The 19155-nt window shown below is 42.6% G+C and overlaps 1 protein-coding gene across 1 annotated transcript in view; it reads right to left on the reverse strand.

Annotated features, from left to right (window-relative positions):
• Positions 1 to 19155, reverse strand: part of ELP3 (elongator acetyltransferase complex subunit 3) — a 178721-nt gene that overhangs the window by 102461 nt on the left and 57105 nt on the right. The window contains exon 8 of the mRNA XM_056563812.1: positions 445 to 606. Within this exon, the coding sequence (XP_056419787.1) occupies positions 445 to 606 (162 nt within the window). The remainder of the gene's footprint in view (positions 1 to 444; positions 607 to 19155) is intronic.

Raw genomic sequence — 19155 nt, forward strand, 5'->3', positions numbered from 1 at the left:
CCCGTCATTACGCACAGAGCGAACTTGCTCTGTGCAGTAATGATGGCGGGGTGCCACAGCGGCGATCTAACATCTTATCCCCTATCCTTTGGATAAGATGCCAGGGGCGGAGTACCCCTTTAAGTAAAAAAAATATATATTTACTTTTTTTATGGAAATCGGGGTGTGATAAGAATTGTAATAATTTTGGGGGGGTGGGGAAATTGTTATATATATATTTATTTATTTATTTTTTATTAATTAAAAAAAATAAAAGTACACTTTTTTTTATCCCCCCCGGGGATTTGTACATGCAATGATTTCATTATTTATACAGATCAAAGTAATAGTATTCTATTTTATTGATTATATCAGTTTTTAATATATCATTTTCTCAATAAGCATAATTTTTTACATCATAATAAAATATTCCTAATAATTCCATAACTGAAACCCAAGACTTACCGATTAGTATCTCTGGCCACATCCTCATACACACTCTGCACTCCTATCTCTAGCCTGGTGCAGCCATAACACAACATGTCACTCAGGTGCCGCTTCAGGCAGTAATCTGGCCGGGTCTCAATTGTGATCCCCACACACTTTGTGTTACTTCTTTCAGAATACCTGGGGGGACAACAACAGAATGAAAAGATCAAATTAAAGAGAAACTTTTTCAGGAAAACCCTGTCCCATATTTTTCTTAAACCTGGCAGCCAGGTAGGAGGGTGTGAGGACAAGAAGTACTACAATCCTGTCCCTATGTAGACGAATATACCTGTAAAATCCTGCCCCCTATGTGGAAAAATACAAAGTCATGGCTGTAAATGTTGGCACCCCTGAAATTTTTCTAGAAAATTTAAGAATTTATCACAGAAAAGGATTGCAGTAACACATGTTTTGCTATACACATGTTTATTCCCTTTGTGTATATTGGAACTAAACCAAAAAAGGGAGGAAAAAAGCAAATTGGACATAATGTCACCAAACTCCAAAAATGGTCCGGACAAAATTATTGGCCCCTTAACTTAATATTTGTTGCACACCTTTTGGAAAATATAACAGAAACCAGTCACTTCCTATAACCATCAATAAGCTTCTTACACCTCTCAGCCGGAATGTTGGACCACTCTTCCTTTACAAACTGCTCCAGGTCTCTTATTGGAAGGCGCCTTTTCCCAACAGCAATTTTAAGATCTCTCCACAGGTGATCAATGGGATTTAGATCTGGACTCATTGCTGCCACTTCAGAACTCTCCAGCGCTTTGTTCCCATCCATTTCTGGGGGCTTTTTGATGTATATTTGGGGTCATTGTCCTGCTGGAAGACCCAAGATCTCGGACACAAACCCAGCTTTCTGACACTGGGATGTACAGTGCGACCCAAAATCCATTGGTAATCCTCAGATTTCATGATGTCTTGTACACATTCAAGGCCCCCAGTGCCAGAGGCAGCAAAACATCCCCAAAACATCCCTGACCTCCACCATATGTCACTGTAGGTTCTGTGTTCTTTTCTTTGTAGGCCTCATTCCATTTACGGTAAACAGTAGAATGATGGGCTTTACCAAAAAGCTCTATCTTGGTCTCATCTGTCCACAAGATGTTTTCCCAGAAGGATTTTGGTTACTCAAGTTCATTTTGGCAAAATGTAGTCTTGCTTTTATAAGTCTCTGTGTCAGCGGTGGGGTCCTCCTGGGTCTCCTCCATAGTGGGTTCCTCCTGGGTCTCCTCCATAGTGGGGTCCTCCTGGGTCTCCTCCATAGCGTTTCATTTCATTTAAATGTCGACGGATAGTTTGCACTGACACTGATGCTCCCTGAGCCTGCAGGACAGCTTGAATATCTTTGGAACTTGTTTGAGGCTGCTTATCCACCATCCAGACTATCCTGCGTTGACACCTTTCATCAATTTTTCTCTTCCATCTACGCCCTGGGAGATTAGCTATAGTGCCATGGGTTGCAAACTTCTTGATAATGTTGCGCACTGTGGACAAAGGCAAATCTAGATCTCTGGAGATGGACTTGTAACCTTGATTGTTGATATATTTCCACAATTTTGGTTCTCAAGTCCTCAGACAGTTCTCTTTTTCTCTTTCTGTTGTCCATGCTTAGTGTGGGACACACAGACACACAATGCAAAGACTAAGTGAACTTCTCCCCTTTTTATCTGCTTTCAGGTGTGCTTTTTATATTGCCCACACCTGTTACTTGCCCCAGGTGAGTTTAAAGGAGCATCACATGCTTGAAACAATCTTATTTATCCACAATTTTGAAAGGGTGCAAATAATTTTGTCCAGCACATTTTTGGAGTTTGGTGACATTATGTCCAATTTGCTTTTTTCCCTCCCTTTATTGGTTTAGTTCCAATACACACAAAGGGGCTAAACATGTGTATAGCAAAACATGTGTTACTGCAATCCTTTTCTGTGAGAAATATTTCATTTACTAGAAAAAATTCAGGGGTGCCAACATTTACGGCCATGATTGTAACTACTATAATACCGCCTCCTATACACAAGAATATGACTACTATAATACTACCTCCTATATACAAGAATATAACTACTATAATACTGCCTCCTATATACAAGAATATAACTACTATAATACTGCTCCTATATACAAGAATATAACTATTATAATACTGCTCCTATATACAAGAATATAACTACTATAATACTGCCTCCTATATACAAGAATATAACTACTATAATACTGCTTCTATATACAAGAATATAACTACTATAATACTGCCTCCTATATACAAGAATATAACTACTATAATACTGCTCCTATATACAAGAAAATAACTACTATAATACTGCTCCTATATACAAGAATATAACTACTATAATACTGCTCCTATATACAAGAATATAATTACTATAATACTGCTCCTATATACAAGAATATAATTACTATAATACTGCTCCTATATACAAGAATATAATTACTATAATACTGCTCCTATATACAAGAATATAACTACTACTATAATACTGCTCCTATATACAAGAACATAACTACTACAATACTGCTCCTATATACAAGAACATAACTACTATAATACTGCTCCTATATACAAGAATATAACTACTATAATACTGCTCCTATATACAAGAATATAATTACTATAATACTGCTCCTATATACAAGAATATAACTACTACTATAATACTGCTCCTAAATACAAGAATATAACTACTATATCACTGCTTCTATGTACAAAAATATAACTACTATAATACTGCCCCTATATACAAGAATATAACTACTATAATACTGCTCCTATATACAAGAATATAACTACTATAATACTGCTCCTATATACAAGAATATAACTACTATAATACTGCTCCTATATACAAGAATATAACTACTATAATAATGCCTCCTATGTACAAGAATATAACTACTATAATACTGCCCCTATATACAAGAATATAACTACTATAATACTGCTCCTATATACAAGAATATAACTACTATAATACTGCTCCTATATACAAGAATATAACTACTATAATACTGCTCCTATATTCAAGAATATAACTACTATAATACTGCCTCCTATATACAAGAATATAACTACTATAATACTGCCTCCTATATACAAGAATATAACTACTATAATACTGCTCCTAAATACAAGAATATAACTACTATAATACTGCTCCTATATACAAGAATATAACTACTATAATACTGCTCCTATATACAAGAATATAATTACTATAATACTGCTCCTATATACAAGAATATAACTACCATAATACTGCTCCTATATAAAAGAATATAACTACTATAATACTGCCCCTATATACAAGAATATAACTACTATAATACTGCTCCTATATACAAGAATATAACTACTATAATACTGCTCCTATATTCAAGAATATAACTACTATAATACTGCTCCTATATACAAGAATATAACTACTATAATACTGCCTCCTATATACAAGAATATAACTACTATAATACTGCCCCTATATACAAGAATATAACTACTATAATACTGCTCCTATATACAAGAATATAACTACTATAATACTGCTCCTATACACAAGAATATAACTACTATAATACTGCCTCCTATATACAAGAATATAACTACTATAATATAACTAATACTATAATGGCCCTACCAAAGAGGATCTCTTATACATTGGTCACAATATATTGGTATTTTGTCTCCAGTATCTACAGACATTTTGTTAAAATTTATTTCACCATTTAAAAAACACACTCCTCTCTTCCTCTGCAGTTTTCCCACCATCATACACTGTTCGATGTGTTCTACAGACTAGAAAAACATATCCGTATCTACCATAAAATACTGCTCACACTTTGCTGCTCTGATGTTAGACATTGCAAAGCATTTATATTGTCATGTTAATTCATAAAATTCACAAGAGCCCATGTTTGTTTTTCATACCAATAAAAGACAATAATATATTTTAATGCTTTAAAATTGATTAAAAGTAAATGTTCTCACACTGGTCACTATCCCAGACAAAACAGATGCTTCCTGTTATCTTCAGCTCACGTTAGCTTTATTGCACAGGCTGGGACAGAATGAGCAGAGTCATCATTTTATCATTAGAGTGTGAGCAGGTTTAAGGGGTTGTCCAGTGAAAAACAACTTATCCCACTATCTACAGGATAGAGGATAAGTGTCTGACGGCAGGGAGTGACTGCTGGGACCCTCCTACAGAACGGGGCCTCATCTCTGGGTGCAGATAGAGCATGTGTTGAAGAGCGCCCGAGTGCTGTACTTAGCACTCCCATAGAAATGAATGGAGCGTGTGTGTTGGCTGCAGCATGTGCACTTACTTTAAAAGCTGGGGCCTCATTCTAGAGATCGAGTTGGGCCCCAGCAGTCGGCCCCGTGATCACACTGACACTGTGGATTGGGGGTAGGTTGTATTATTAAAGGGGTACTCCGCTGCTCAGCATTAGGAACAAACTGTTCTGAACGCTGGAGCCGGGAGCTCGTGACATCATAGCCCCGCTCATCATGATGTCACGCCCTGCCCCCTCAATGCAAGTCTATGGGAGGGGGCGTGACAGATGCTGGAGCCGGGAGCTCGTGACATCATAGCCCCGCCCGTCATGACGTCACGGCCCACCCCCTCAATGCAAGTCTATGGGAGGGGGCGTGACGGATGCTGGAGCCGGGAGCACATGACGTCATAACCTCGCCCCCTCAATGCAAGTCTATGGGAGGGGGCGTGACGGATGTCACGCCCCCTCCCATAAACTTGCATTGAGGGGGTGGGGCGTGACATCATGAGGGGGCGGGGCTATGACATCACGAGCTCCCGGCGCCGGCTCCAGTGTTCTGAACGGTTTGTTCCAAACGCTGAGCAGCGGAGCACCCCTTTAACATAAAATAAATATGGGAATATTAGATACACTGGCCCATCTAAGCTATTGAAAAAACCGGTCGAATGGGATTTACTGGCACAGAGCCAGAATTCTCCATTAAAACTTAGTCATCCCACAAATACAAATCGAGATTGACCTGGAAATTGTAATTTACATACAAAGTATTCCTAACATTTGCGCACGACTGGCTAATATTTCCGAGCAGCATTACGAGAGAACGTTCGGCTCCTCGGCTCGCTCTTGTGTGACAAATTAAAGCTCATCACGCAGGGTTCAATTGCAGATTTTTCTTCATCCATAACTAGTCTGGCAGCTTGAGACCCCAGACAAATAGCTTTACTCTTAATAAAACTAATTATATATATTTTTTTATTTTACGTTAAAAAGAAAATGTTCTTAGCGTCTGCTCAGACTCCTACGCAAGCAACACTTTGCTGTCAATAAAAGATGTTGATACTGGGCTATTAGCCTCCCCCACAGCCCCATCTTAAAGGAGTACCATCATATAGAAGGGCATTTTGTTTGCCTAATGAATTATTATTTTTAATTTTTACATGGGCCAGATCCAAACCGGGAATAAAGATGCTCTAACCAATCAAATTTTTTATATATCTCTATGACCTATTAAAAGTTACATGGCTCGTAATCGCGCGGGAAGGGCTTCTTTAATTGTCAGCGATGGTCAGTGCTGGTTATTTATTTGGATCAATTATCTGCTTGTCAAGGTGTGTGTGGGGGGGGGGGGCAAAGAAGCCCCTCCCGCACAATTACGAGCCATGTAAATTTTAATAGGTCGTAGAGATATATCAAAAATTTGATTGGTTAGAGTCCGATTTGCGCTAACTGAATAACCTTGCGAGCTACACTGTTTAGGTAACTCCCCGATTTTCTAAAAATGCATAGTTTGAAGGGCTACGTCATTTGAACAACTCATTATCATCAATGGGAGTTATGTAAATTGCCCAAGTTACCTGCTTCGGCTGTTTTAAAGAGTAGCTCCCACCATGTAAAAAAAATTAAAAAAAAAGTAAAATATTTCTGTCCCTGCCTATTGCCCATCTATCCCTAACCCAATCCCTGTCTTTAAACATTTTTTAAACCCCTTAGAAATATATTTTTGTCTGCCTGGTAGTGTGCTCACTTTCCAGGCAGACTTCCCCAGAAGGCGCAACGTCATTGATGCCTGCTGAGGGGCCAACTTCCGCCCTTAGCTCATCTATGCTGCGCTCCCGTCGGGAGCACGCCTAGATGAGTGGCCAATAGCCCGGCAGGCTGCTCCGGGGTCTCCTCCTCCCTGTTTAGCAGTGTAGTGTTATCCAGGGAGGAGGAGGATAGGAGCATCGCCCACCTGCCATGCTATTCTACACCGCCGAGACCCGGGACTGAAATGAAGTACGGGTAAGTGAAATAAGACCTCACTTACCCGTACAGGACATGTACAGTCCTGGAGCATCAGCGCAGCACTGAGATTCAGTGCAGCGCTGCCTCCAGACTATACATGCCGGGGGCTGGCAGCCAATGAGCGCAGGCAGCTGCGAGGCCAGGCAGCCAATGAGCACAGCCCAGGCGTTCACAGCGCTCGCTCCCGCTTGTCTGATTGACCAGCCGGGATCAGTCCGAATTCAGCTGTGACGTCACCGCAGGCTGCAGCCGGCCACTAGGAGGGAGACACCTAGTGAGCGGATTTCAAGTGCAAAAAAATATACAGTAATTTAAACACAAAATAAATAATAGAAATATATTTGAGATATGTTGTAGTACATAAGTACTACAACATATAAAATAAAATAAAAATAAGTTGATGACATTGCCCATTAAAGCTTTTAGCAGGACATGGTTAAACTAAAAGTACAATGCTGTTGCCCGAGAAAAGTGCTGAAACTCACATGATCAGAGGGGCTCCCGGGGTGGGACCTCCGTCAGTCTGTCTCATAACGCAAGTTTCAGCGCTAGTCTTGGGCAACGGGAACGCACTTTTTATCTACCCGTATCCTATCCTGCAGCCGGCCAGCATGATAGTAAACCTTTAAGGATGACGGATTTATTTTCATTTGTCCATTTTTATAATAATATTTCTTGCTGGAGAAGAATTGGAAAAACAGAAAGCAACTTGTGTGACTTTCTTACATCTCTTTGAAATACAAAGCAAACAAATTAAACATTTTACAAAAAGTTTCCCTTTGTTACATCGATTCCTGCCCAAAGACAACATTATAGGCAAACAATACGAGAACAGATCCTTTTTATTTTTTCCTTATAACAATGAATCATCCTCAGAAGACTCTTTGTGCTGTGTAGTTGGAACAAACGGTGTTGAGCGGGCCGGTAAGGTTCACCTTCTACAGTGCGACATGGTGGAAATCTATAGAACAAAGACTTTAAAAAAGTCATTTATAGAACCTGCTCCAACATTCTCTTGGTTCAACTTGAGCGGAGAACTGCAAACCGCAGTTATTGTGCCAGTATAAAAAATTCTCTACATAGGGCTATATATAAAATCGGCCATGGAATTGAAAGCACCGATGGGTGACGTCAATAACACGGGGTGTATGGTGCCAATGGCGCCGGTCAGCAGGGGGATATTTCGGGCAGTCCTTTTTTTTGTTAGGTTGACGCACTGGAAGAAGGGAAAAACGAAAAAATTGTGCAAAGATCCAAGCAACTGTGACAAGGGCTGAACTGTGTTGTGTAGAAACTGGGTCCGATCATCTCCAGGTCGTCTGGTCTTGTGCGCAGGGGCGTAGCTATAGAGGTGGCTGTCGAACTGGGCCCTGGTGCCTAAGGAGGCCCAAAAGCACATCAGCCCCATTAAAAACTAGTAATATAATTGGCATATGGGGCCCTTTTGCAGATTTTGCATCGGGGCCCATAAGCTACAAGCTACGCCTCTGCTTGTGCGGTGTTCCCGGTATGTAGAAGTTTGTACCAACCAAATGTCATTGCGTCATTGGCACTCAAGGCTCATTGATGTGTGTAGCGGTGAAGGCTAGATTGATCCCACAAAAAAGATGCTGTAGAGCAAACTGATGGAAAACTTCATGATGATTATAACAGAAAGTAGTCAGATCACACAGGACATGACAGCTTCATGGGGCAGTGTAGCCGCAGACCGGTCAGAGAACTCTTGCCCACCACCGAAAGGGTCTATAATGGGCCCGTGAGCATCAAAAGTAGAGCACGGAGCAATGGAAGAAGACAGCCTGGACTAATGAAAAACATATTCACAACTGGTGATCTAGTCATGTGTGCTAAGGCTCATTGATGTGGGTGTTTTTGGTTGGGGGAGGGGAGGGTGTGAAGGCTAGCCCATCAAGTCTGATCCCACAGAAAAACTGCTGTAGAGAAAACTGCTGAAAAAAGTTCCAGCTAGCTGAAAGAAAATGATGGGAAGGAGTCAGATCATACAGGACTTCACAGCTACTGTTTATGAACGGGATGGTGAAGACCGTCTGGTCCAATCCCACAAAAGAAAAACAAAAAGGAAGGGTCAGCACTCGTGTCCCGTAGTGGTGCATGCGGAAGGCAGTACACAGGTAGAAAAGAAATCCTGGCACTCACTAATCTTCTTTCAAGTGTTACGTGTTTATTTACACAGGGCTAGTCACAAGAATAGATGCGTTTCGGGCAAAGCCTTAGACTGACATAACCGATGTCAGTCTGAGTAAGGCTCTGGCCGAAATGCACCTATTCTTGTTACTAGCACTTTGTAAATAAACACGTAACACTTGAAAGAAGATTACAGTGAGTGTCGGGATTTCTTTTCTACCAATCCCATAAAAGACCAGCTGTAAAGCAAACTCCCCAAAAAGTTCCTGCTGTTTATGACAGAAAAGTGTCACACAGGACATTGCAGCCGCTGTGTAAGAGGCTTAGCAGCCGTGGAGCATTGTGACCCCTTGTTCACCTCCGAAAGGATCTATAATCTATCAAAGTATGTGTGTATACATTGACATATATATATATATATATATATATATATATATATATATATATATATATATATATATATCTAATGCCAAAGGGATCAGTATTCCTCCTAGAGAGAGGTGCCACTTCTGGCATACGGAGATTCAAAAAAGGCCTTTAGTACTCCACGGCTTTCTTTCCTCTCTCTAAGAGGAATACTGATCCCTTTGACATATATATATATATATATATATATATATATATATATATATATATCTATATATATCTATATATATCAATGTATACACATATAAGAGGAATACTGATCCTTTTGACGTAGTCATCAGGCCTCTTGCTAGCCAAGCCAGAACACCCTTCTCTGTACTGACCAGGGGCAAACACCCGAAACAGCTGTTTCTGCAGATGGGTACTCTTCCCTTCTGGGGAGAAGTCTGGTTTGGCATAAAGTCCCGATCAGCTTCTGAGATTCCGTAACTGGAGCTAAAGCTGATGTCCAGGGAACCTGATGAGCTGCTTTGCATATATGCATATTATATATATATATATATATTTTTTTATATTTATATTTCAACAAAAGATAAGAACCAAAGAGCACAATTATCTAACTGCACACGTATCAGATAATTAGGTAAATCAACAGAGAAGGACAGCGTCCGGTATCTTCTAGTAGATCACTACTGACGAGGTGCAAAGCTCAAAAGTAAAAAAGAAGCTCTCTCATATGGTAAAGAACATAAGCTTGCACTCACTGTTCCTGTAGTTTATCTTCAGACAGTCTTTCCGTTCGGCAAGGGAGATCTGAACAATGCGGGGCGCTCAGAGGCAAACAGCAGTTTTCGCACACAGCCGTGTGTTTCTTCCGGCCTCATTTTCGCACACTGCCGTGTGCTTCTTCCGGCCTCATTTTCGCACACAGCCGTGTGCTTCTTCCGGCCTCATTTTCGCACACAGCCGTGTGCTTCTTCCGGCCTCGTTTTTGCACACAGCCGTGTATTTCTTCCGGCCTCATTTTCGCACACAGCCGTGTGCTTCTTCCGGCCTCGTTTTCGCACACAGCCGTCTGCTTCTTCCGGCCTCTTTTTCGCACACAGCCGTGTGCTTCTTCCGGCCTCTTTTTTGCACACAGCTGGGTGCTTCTTCCGGCCTCGTTTTCGCACACAGCCATGTGCTTCTTCCGGCCTCGAAGAGGCCGGAAGAAGCACACGGCTGTGTGCGAAAACGTCTGTTTGCCTCTGAGTGCCCCGCATCGTTCAGATCTCCATTGCCGAACGGAATGAACGTCTGAAAATAAACTAAAGGAACGGTGAGTGCAAGCTTAAATTATATATATATACACACACACACATAATTTGTTTTTCTTGCCACAAATATGCAAATATATATGCACAGTGAGGACCTCAAGACATATTTTTAGGAGTAAACATTTGATGACTCCGCACCAGTGTACATTCTCATTCTCCTGTAGGACTGTATTCTGTGTATTTTCAATGGTGTTTTATGATCAGTTTTGTGCTTGCAAATAATAAAGCGACCGCACAGTAACAGCCCACTTAACAGGGCTCCCGCTATGTCTTAATGGTGCAGCAATGAATTATCAGCATTCATCCCTATTAATGAGCACAGCGCTTCACGCATTTCAGACTTTTATTTCTCCGGACTTATACGCCCAACTTAAGAAGTGACAAAGACATAATTGTCATTTTAGACTCGGTCATCGGTGAGTCAGTCCATGTTACGACAACAGTCCTCGCAGATTACAGGACGACCTCATTGGATAATCCTGCATTGTCCTTTATTCAAGTTCATCTCATTTCTGATGAAAGGAAAACACAATTACTGAGATAAGGTGAAGAATTTATACAGGATGACCCAGGGAGCGACACACAAAAAAAACTCCCCAAACTTAACTCTTTATGACCCAGAGCCAAAAATGCTAATTCTGAACAAGAGAATGAGTGAAGTTATAAGCATTTTCAGTAATTATATTCTTATGCATAGGAGCAGTGTTATAATAGTTATATTCTTGTATATAGGAGGCAGTATTATAGTAGTTCTATTCTTGTATATAGGAGCAGTATTATAGTAGTTCTATTCTTGTATATAGGAGCAGTATTATAGTAGTTCTATTCTTGTATATAGGAGCAGTATTATAGTAGTTCTATTCTTGTATATAGGAGCAGTATTATAGTAGTTATATTCTTGTATATAGGAGGCAGTATTATAGTAGTTCTATTCTTGTATATAGGAGCAGCATTATAGTAGTTATATTCTTGTATATAGGAGCAGCATTATAGTAGTTATATTATTGTATATAGGAGACAGTATTATAATAGTTATATTCTTGTATATAGGAGCAGTATTATAGTAGTTATATTCTTGTATATAGGAGGCAGTATTATAGTAGTTATATTCTTGTATATAGAGGGCAGTATTATAGTAGTTATATTCTTGTATATAGGAGCAGTATTATAGTAGTTATATTCTTGTACATAGGAGCAGTATTATAGTAGCTATATTCTTGTACATAGGAGCAGTATTATAGTAGTTATATTCTTGTATATAGGATACAGTATTATAGTAGTTATATTCTTGTATATAGGATACAGTATTATAGTAGTTATATTCTTGTATATAGGATACAGTATTATAGTAGTTATATTCTTGTATATAGGAAGCAGTATTATAGTAGTTATATTCTTGTATATAGGAAGCAGTATTATACTAGATATATTCTTGTATATAGGAAGCAGTATTATAGTAGATATATTCTTGTATATAGGAGCAGTGTTATAGTAGTTATATTCTTGTATATAGGAGGCAGTATTATAGTAGTTATATTCTTGTATATAGGAGGCAGTATTATAGTAGTTATATTCTTGTATATAGGAAACAGTATTATAGTAGTTATATTCTTGTATATAGGAGCAGTATTATAGTAGTTATATTCTTGTGTATATAGGAGCAGTATTATAGTAGTTATATTCTTGTATATAGGAGCAGTATTATAGTAGATATATTCTTGTATATAGGAGCAGTGTTATAGTAGTTATATTCTTGTATATAGGAGGCAGTATTATAGTAGTTATATTCTTGTATATAGGAGCAGTATTATAGTAGTTATATTCTTGTACATAGAGGGCAGTATTATAGTAGTTCTATTTTCCATAGGATTCAAAGCTTTCATCTATTCACTCCTTTACATACCTTTGGTAGTTTGAGAGTTAAAGGTTTCTATAGCAGCCTACGATCATTACTTATGCATATGAAATAAGAAGAGCCCAAGCGTGGAGAATTTTTAAATAGTTTGTGCTCAATGCAACAATTATTCAAGCAGCAATTTTCTATTTAAGTGCTGGTCAAGCTGTACGTATCATAAGCAAAAGCCCACGCCCAAACGGGACAAAATGAACAACAACGGCAAGTCAGAGGCTTTATAAGAGTTTACAGCAGCAAGATTCTACCCAAGAATAAGTTAAAGGACTACTCCGCCCCTAGACGTCTTATCCCCTATGAAAAGGATAAGGGATAAGATGCCTGATCGTGGGGGTCCCGCCACTGGGTAGGGAGGGTGGGTCCAGCCGCTGCTTCCTCCCATAGACATGAATGGAGGTGGCATGCTGTGACATCACTAGGGGGGCGTGAATGTGAAGTCACATCCCCGTCTCGCGATCATACATCTTATCTCCCATTTTTGGATAGGGTATAAGATGTATAAACCCGGAATACCCCTTTAAAAGGAGTACTCCGCTGCTCAGCGTTTGGAACAAACTGTTCCGAATGCTGGAGTCGGCAGCTCGTGACGTCATAACCCCGCCCCCTCATGACATCACGTCCGCCCCCTCCCATAGACTTTCATTGAGTGGGCGGGGCTATGACGTCACAAGCTACTGGTGCAGGCTCCAGCGGAGTACCCCTTTAACAAAGATGTCCTTCAAATCTCCACTTCAAATCCATAGTCATAAAAGATGAGGAAAATTCCAGCCGGGCCCCGTGGTGAACCGTAGGGAAGGACGACATCCTATTCGAATACAATTAGGTGCGTTCAGCTTCTTACACCAGACAAAGCATCGGCTGTAGGTTCCTCCTCAGCGTCCAGCAGGCTTATACTTCTCCCCGCGATCGTCCTTGATATTATCCTACTCGTACAATCGGCTATCAGAGAACCGTCACCCAGGGGCTCAGAAGAGACAGGCGGGGGCTGTGTAGTCACTGACAAGAAGGACTATGGACTAATGTGGTTAGATAAGAACAATCTGACTGGGGAGTAATAAGACAGATAAGCGTTACTTTCTATAAACCAATCTCCGCTAGTACAATCAATGTCTATCGGGATTAGCCAAGATAGGCCGGTGAGCGGACCAGACGCATGTGACGGCTTATTAACTGTACCAGAGAAGGATAACCATCTCTTTAAGTTCTGTTTTACTGACTTCCTGTGGGTAAACACTGCCTTTAAAGGGGTACTCCGTGCCCTCATATAGTAAAAGGGGTACTCCATGCCCTCATATAGTAGTTAAAGGGGTACTCCATGCCCTCATATAGTAGTTAAAGGGGTACTCCGGTGGAAAACATATATATATATTTTTTTATCAACTGGTGCCAGAAAGTTAAACAGATTTGTAAATTACTTCTATTAAAAAATCTTAATCCTTCCAGTACTTATTAGCTGCTGAATACTACAGAGGAAATTATTTTCTTTTAGGAACACTCCCATAGACTTTAATTGAGGGGGTGGGGCGTGACGTCATGATGGGGCGGGGCTATGACATCACAAGCTCATGGCTCCAGCGTTCGGAACAGTTTGTTCCATACGCTGAGCAGAGGAGTACCCCTTTACACACATATGAAAATGACCTATATAGAGCAGTGACAAGGTTACTTATCCAATGACAGGGAAGAACCTACCTGATGCACGGTTGGTTTTCCTATAATTCTAAACCGGTAATTTTGCTTTTAAAATGTCCATGCGGCAAGATTTATATTGGCCAAACAATGAGATCAGTAGAGATCAGGATCAATGAACATAAAAGTGCTATCTGAAATTTTGTTAAAAAAAAACTGAGAAAGAAACTGGGAGGTGGCAAGTTTGAGAAAACAAGTGTCGCTAGAAACTTTTTTTTTGAGAACAGACACCAAGTATGTGAATTAAAATGGATGGTGTTAGAAAAGGTCATAGGCCGTACTCCGGTGGAAAACTTTTATTTTTATTTATTTTTTTAATCAACTGGTGCTAGAAAGTTAAACAGATTTGTAAATTACTTCTATTAAAAAATCTTAATCCTTCCAGTACTTATTAGCTGCTGAATACTACAGAGGAAGTTCTTTTCTTTTAGGAACACAGAGCTCTCTGCTGACATCACGAGCACAGTGCTCTCTGCTGACATCTCTTTCCATTTTAAGAACTTTCCAGAGTAGGAGAAAATCCCCATAGCAAACATATGCTGCTCTGGACAGTTCCTAAAATGGACAGAGATGTCAGCAGACAGCACTGTGCTCGTGATGTCAGCAGAGAGCTCTGTGTTTCAAAAAGAAAATAATTTCCTCTGTAGTATTCAGCAGCTAATAAGTACTGGAAGGATTAAGATTTTTTAATAGAAGTAATTTACAAACCTGTTTAACTTTCTGGCACCAGTTGATTTAAAAAAAAAAAAAAAAAGTTTTCCACCGGATAACCAGATTAAAAACACTTGCTCCGAATGGGATCAATGAAAACTATCATTTTAACATCTTCCTGTGAAATATATTTCTATTTCGTAGTAGTGTTTACATTGTGTATTTGTTTTTAATTGTAGACATAATATCTCGCGAGAGTTGCGGGCTATGTGACTTGGTGGAGGGTGCACTATTGTAGGCTTGACAAAGGGAGCAATCCTGAAACGTTACCATTGGCGCACGCAGACGTGTGAGCTCCGCTCTGAGATCCGGAGGAAATGCTGGATAATTGGCAGCACGACACGTAAGCTCCGGTAGGAGCGATGGACTTTACGAGACACGCCAAGTCCATAAAGCGTCAGTAAGCGATCGATCTGCACATGGGTGATATTTATCTTTTTTTGTATTCTATATGAAATGGAATAACTTTTTATAATGAAATGAAATTAAGATAAAGCACTGAAAAAAGGAGATTTTTGTTTACTTACCGTAAAATCTCTTTCTCGGAGGATCCATTGGGGGACACAGACCATGGGTGTATGCTGCTGTCTCTAGGAGGTGTGACACTATGGTAATAAAAAAAGTCGGCTCCTCCCAGCAGGATATACCCGCCTTCAGGCCCTGAGCTAATCAGTTTAGGTTCCAGAGCAATAGGTTGAGACCAAAAGGTCAAGGAAAAACCCAAAACTGTCTGAGAACCAGAAGAAAAAAACATAACTGAACACTGACTTGTGCCGGTTGACCATCCACCGAAAGCGATCCAGAGTGTGGAGAGTGACATCCACATCTTCCAGAGTCTGGGCTCTAGTTGGAGCCTTGATGAGAAGGTCGTCCAGGTAGGGTATCACCGAGACTCCCCTCGACAGTAACAGGCCCATCACTGGCACAAGGATCTTGGGAAAGAAGCGAGGAGCCGTGGCCAGACCGAAGGGGAGGGCTACGCATTGAAAATGCCCCTCCAGAACCGCAAAGCGGAGGTACCGATGATGGCCTGGAAATATTGGCACATGGAGGTAGGCATCCTTGATGTCCACCGATGAAAGAAACTCCCCTTGTTCCAGGGACGCCACCACCAAATGGAGAGATTCCAATCGGAAGTGGCGGATGAGAAGATGGCGGTTGAGACGCTTGAAGTCTAGGATTGGTAGCACATAACCGTCCTTCTTGGGAACCACAAAAAGATTGGAATAGAAACCCCGGAACCGTTCCCCTGGAGGAACGGGAACGATAACCCCCTGGAGAAGCAGAGACTGGAGAGCCTCTCGAAATTGCTTCGACAGAGGAGGCGACCGGGGGGCCCGGGATCGAAAAAAGCGATCCCTCGGAAGGGAGGCGAATTCGATACGGTAACCGTTGGACACCACGTCCCCGACCCAAGAGTCCTGAATGTGTGAGGTCCAGATGTCTCAAAGAAAAGTAAGAGACGACCTCCCACCCGAGAAAAAAACGCGAGTGGGGGCCTCACTTCATGCAGAAGTGGGTTTGCGGTTGCCTGATTTGGGCGCAAAACGGCCGGACCGGTTGGAGTCCGGAACGAGAGAGCCTTCTTGTTCAGTGAAAGCGCCTGCCCGGACCCTTTGCTGGAGCCAAAGGTCCGAATGGACCGAAAGGAAGAGGACTTCCTTTGGGAAGTAGGGCGAGCCTTATTTTGAGGCAACAAGGAACTCTTACCTCCCGTCGCCTCAGAGAAAATCCCATCAAGGCGCTTGCCAAAAAGATGGCCACCCGTAAAAGGAAGCTCAGTAAGAGACCTTTTGGAAGCAGCATCCGCATTCCAAGCTTTAAGCCACATAGAGCGGCGGAGAGACGCTGGGTGACCCACAGCAAAGGCAGAACAACGGGCTGACTGCACGGAAGCTGCGCACAGGAAGTCCCCAGTTTTAGAGAATTGGAGAGCCAGGGCAGATAGATCCTCTGGGGGGGGATCCCGCTAAGATATCCAGATGGAACTTTAGGCACCACTCCAACAGGGCCTTTTGACACCCATGTCGAGGCGAAGATGGGAAGAAGAGAAGAGCCAGCTGCTTCAGCGGCAAACTTCGCTAAGGATTCTACCTTCTTGTCCATGGAATCCTTGAAGGCAGCGGCATCTGCCAGTGGCAGTGTAGTCGCCTTAGAGATCTGGGAGATTGGTGGATCCAATGAGGGAGGGGAAACCACCTTAGTGACAAAGTCCTTGTCAAATGGATAACGTTCTTGAATCGTCTTGATTCCCGGGAACCTCTTGTCTAGATGTTTCCATGCAGATTCCAGAATGTCGTCAAAGTCAGCGTGAGAGCTGAACCTTTGAGGTGCTGGCTTAGGACGATGAAAGGATACTCCTGGAGTGACATCCGAAGATCCTGGGTCCTCTAAGTGAAAGGTGTCTCTTATGGCAGTCACCAATGAGTTCATTGTTTCAACTGAATTCGAGCTGTCCTCTGAGTCAGATGCCGGCTCGGAAGCCTCGTCCGCCAGTTCACCAGGAGAAGGTCGACGAGTAGAGGCAGTCCTGGAGGGGGGAGACCCTGACCGGGTACGCAGCTCTGGCATGGCAGAGCGGGGACTCCGAGAACGTCCTCCGGAGGAGCGAAGTTTGTGCCCAGATGAAAGGGGGGGGGGGGACCCATGAGGGGAACGCCCACATCTATCTGAAGACTCAATGGAAGGGTCAGACGAGGCACTCCTAGTACGCTTGTGAGAGCGTGAAGTATGTGGAGACGAGGAGCGGGCCCTCTCAGAGGAAGACCCCTTCAAGGCGCACACCACTTCCTGGGAGGCCTCAGCCACCGAACGGGAGACTTGGGTCAAGTCAGCCATATACTGGGCCAGGGAAGAAACCCTGGCTGGTGGAGCGGCTGAATCCACCGGAACCGAAAGGGCATCAGGGGGTACCAGGGGGTCTGGGGGAGCAGTGGAGCAGGCAGGGCAAGAGGGCTCAGTAGAGCCAGGCATCTTGGTATTACAGAGCTTACAGACAAAATAAGTCACTGACGTTCCAGGTTTCTGTTTAGAGGGAGGAACAGTTCTGGGTACAGACATAATGAGAAAAGATACAGGAACTTTCTCACCCTAGTCTGTGTCCCCTGTCAGCTGCAGTGAGGAGAACTTGGCTCCATGCAGCCAGACTATAAGAAACAGGCCAGCCAATAGTAGAGAGGGGCGTGCCTGAAGCAGAGGCACTAACTAATTGGCCCCTCCTAACTGAAAATCGCGCCCACGGCGCTGATTGGAGGCTACTTCGCGCCTCTGAAGAGCTCCGACACCCCTGTGGGCGGAGCTATGACTGCCGAGAAGAAGCTGTAATGGTGCCCGCTCCTAGTCCCGAGCGCACATGTCAGCTGCATATGCGCTCGGGGAAATAGAGCGGGCGGCCTATACCGGAGAAAGTGAAAGTAATCCGGCGCTGAGAGCGCCCGGCCCGTACCAGCACCACGGCTGTCAGCCGCATATAAGGCGCTGCCGAAGAAGTGAAAGTAAGCCGGCGCTAAGAGCGCCTGGCCTGTACCAGCTCTGCGGCAGACAGCCGCATATAAGGCGCTGCGGACATAGTCGCAAGAAACACACACACACATACAGTGAAGTGCCCAATGTAAAACAGAGATTACATGCCCCCTGCCACTGCTCCCCAGAATAAAAGTCCAGCCCCTGTATAAGTCAGCCCCATAACAAGAAAGATGGGCCAAAAACAGGGGGTCTCCAGAGGTTGCAAGTCCGTACCTAAGGAGAAAAGGGAGGAAAGTACTTACCTCAGTCAGAAGAACTTACCTAATGGAGTCTTCAGTGAAGTCTTCAGTCAGCTTTAGTTACCTGCATCACGCCTGGCTGCTATGCGCGAGCGAGGCGAGCAGGGAAATAGGGGGACCCGGACCCATGAGGTACCAACCCAGGCGCTGACCGTTGGCGAGGGGGGGGTGAACAGCGCATATACGCAATGTCTGTGTCCCCTTACTCGCAATGGGGAAACAGTGAACCGGAGTCCCTGAATCTCCACCTGAAAACAGAAAAGAAAAAGGAATAAAAAAAACTTACACGTCCCTATACTAGGAAAACAAAAAATCTGAAGACCATGTCCACCTCCTTCAGACACTAAGCTTAAACTGATTAGCTCAGGGCCTGGGGGCGGGTATATCCTGCTGGGAGGAGCCGACTATTTTTATTACCATAGTGTCACACCTCCTAGAGACAGCAGCATACACCCGCGGTCTGTGTCCCCCAATGGA

Source organism: Hyla sarda, chromosome 3, assembly GCF_029499605.1.
Source record: "Hyla sarda isolate aHylSar1 chromosome 3, aHylSar1.hap1, whole genome shotgun sequence".
Lineage (NCBI taxonomy): Eukaryota > Metazoa > Chordata > Amphibia > Anura > Hylidae > Hyla > Hyla sarda.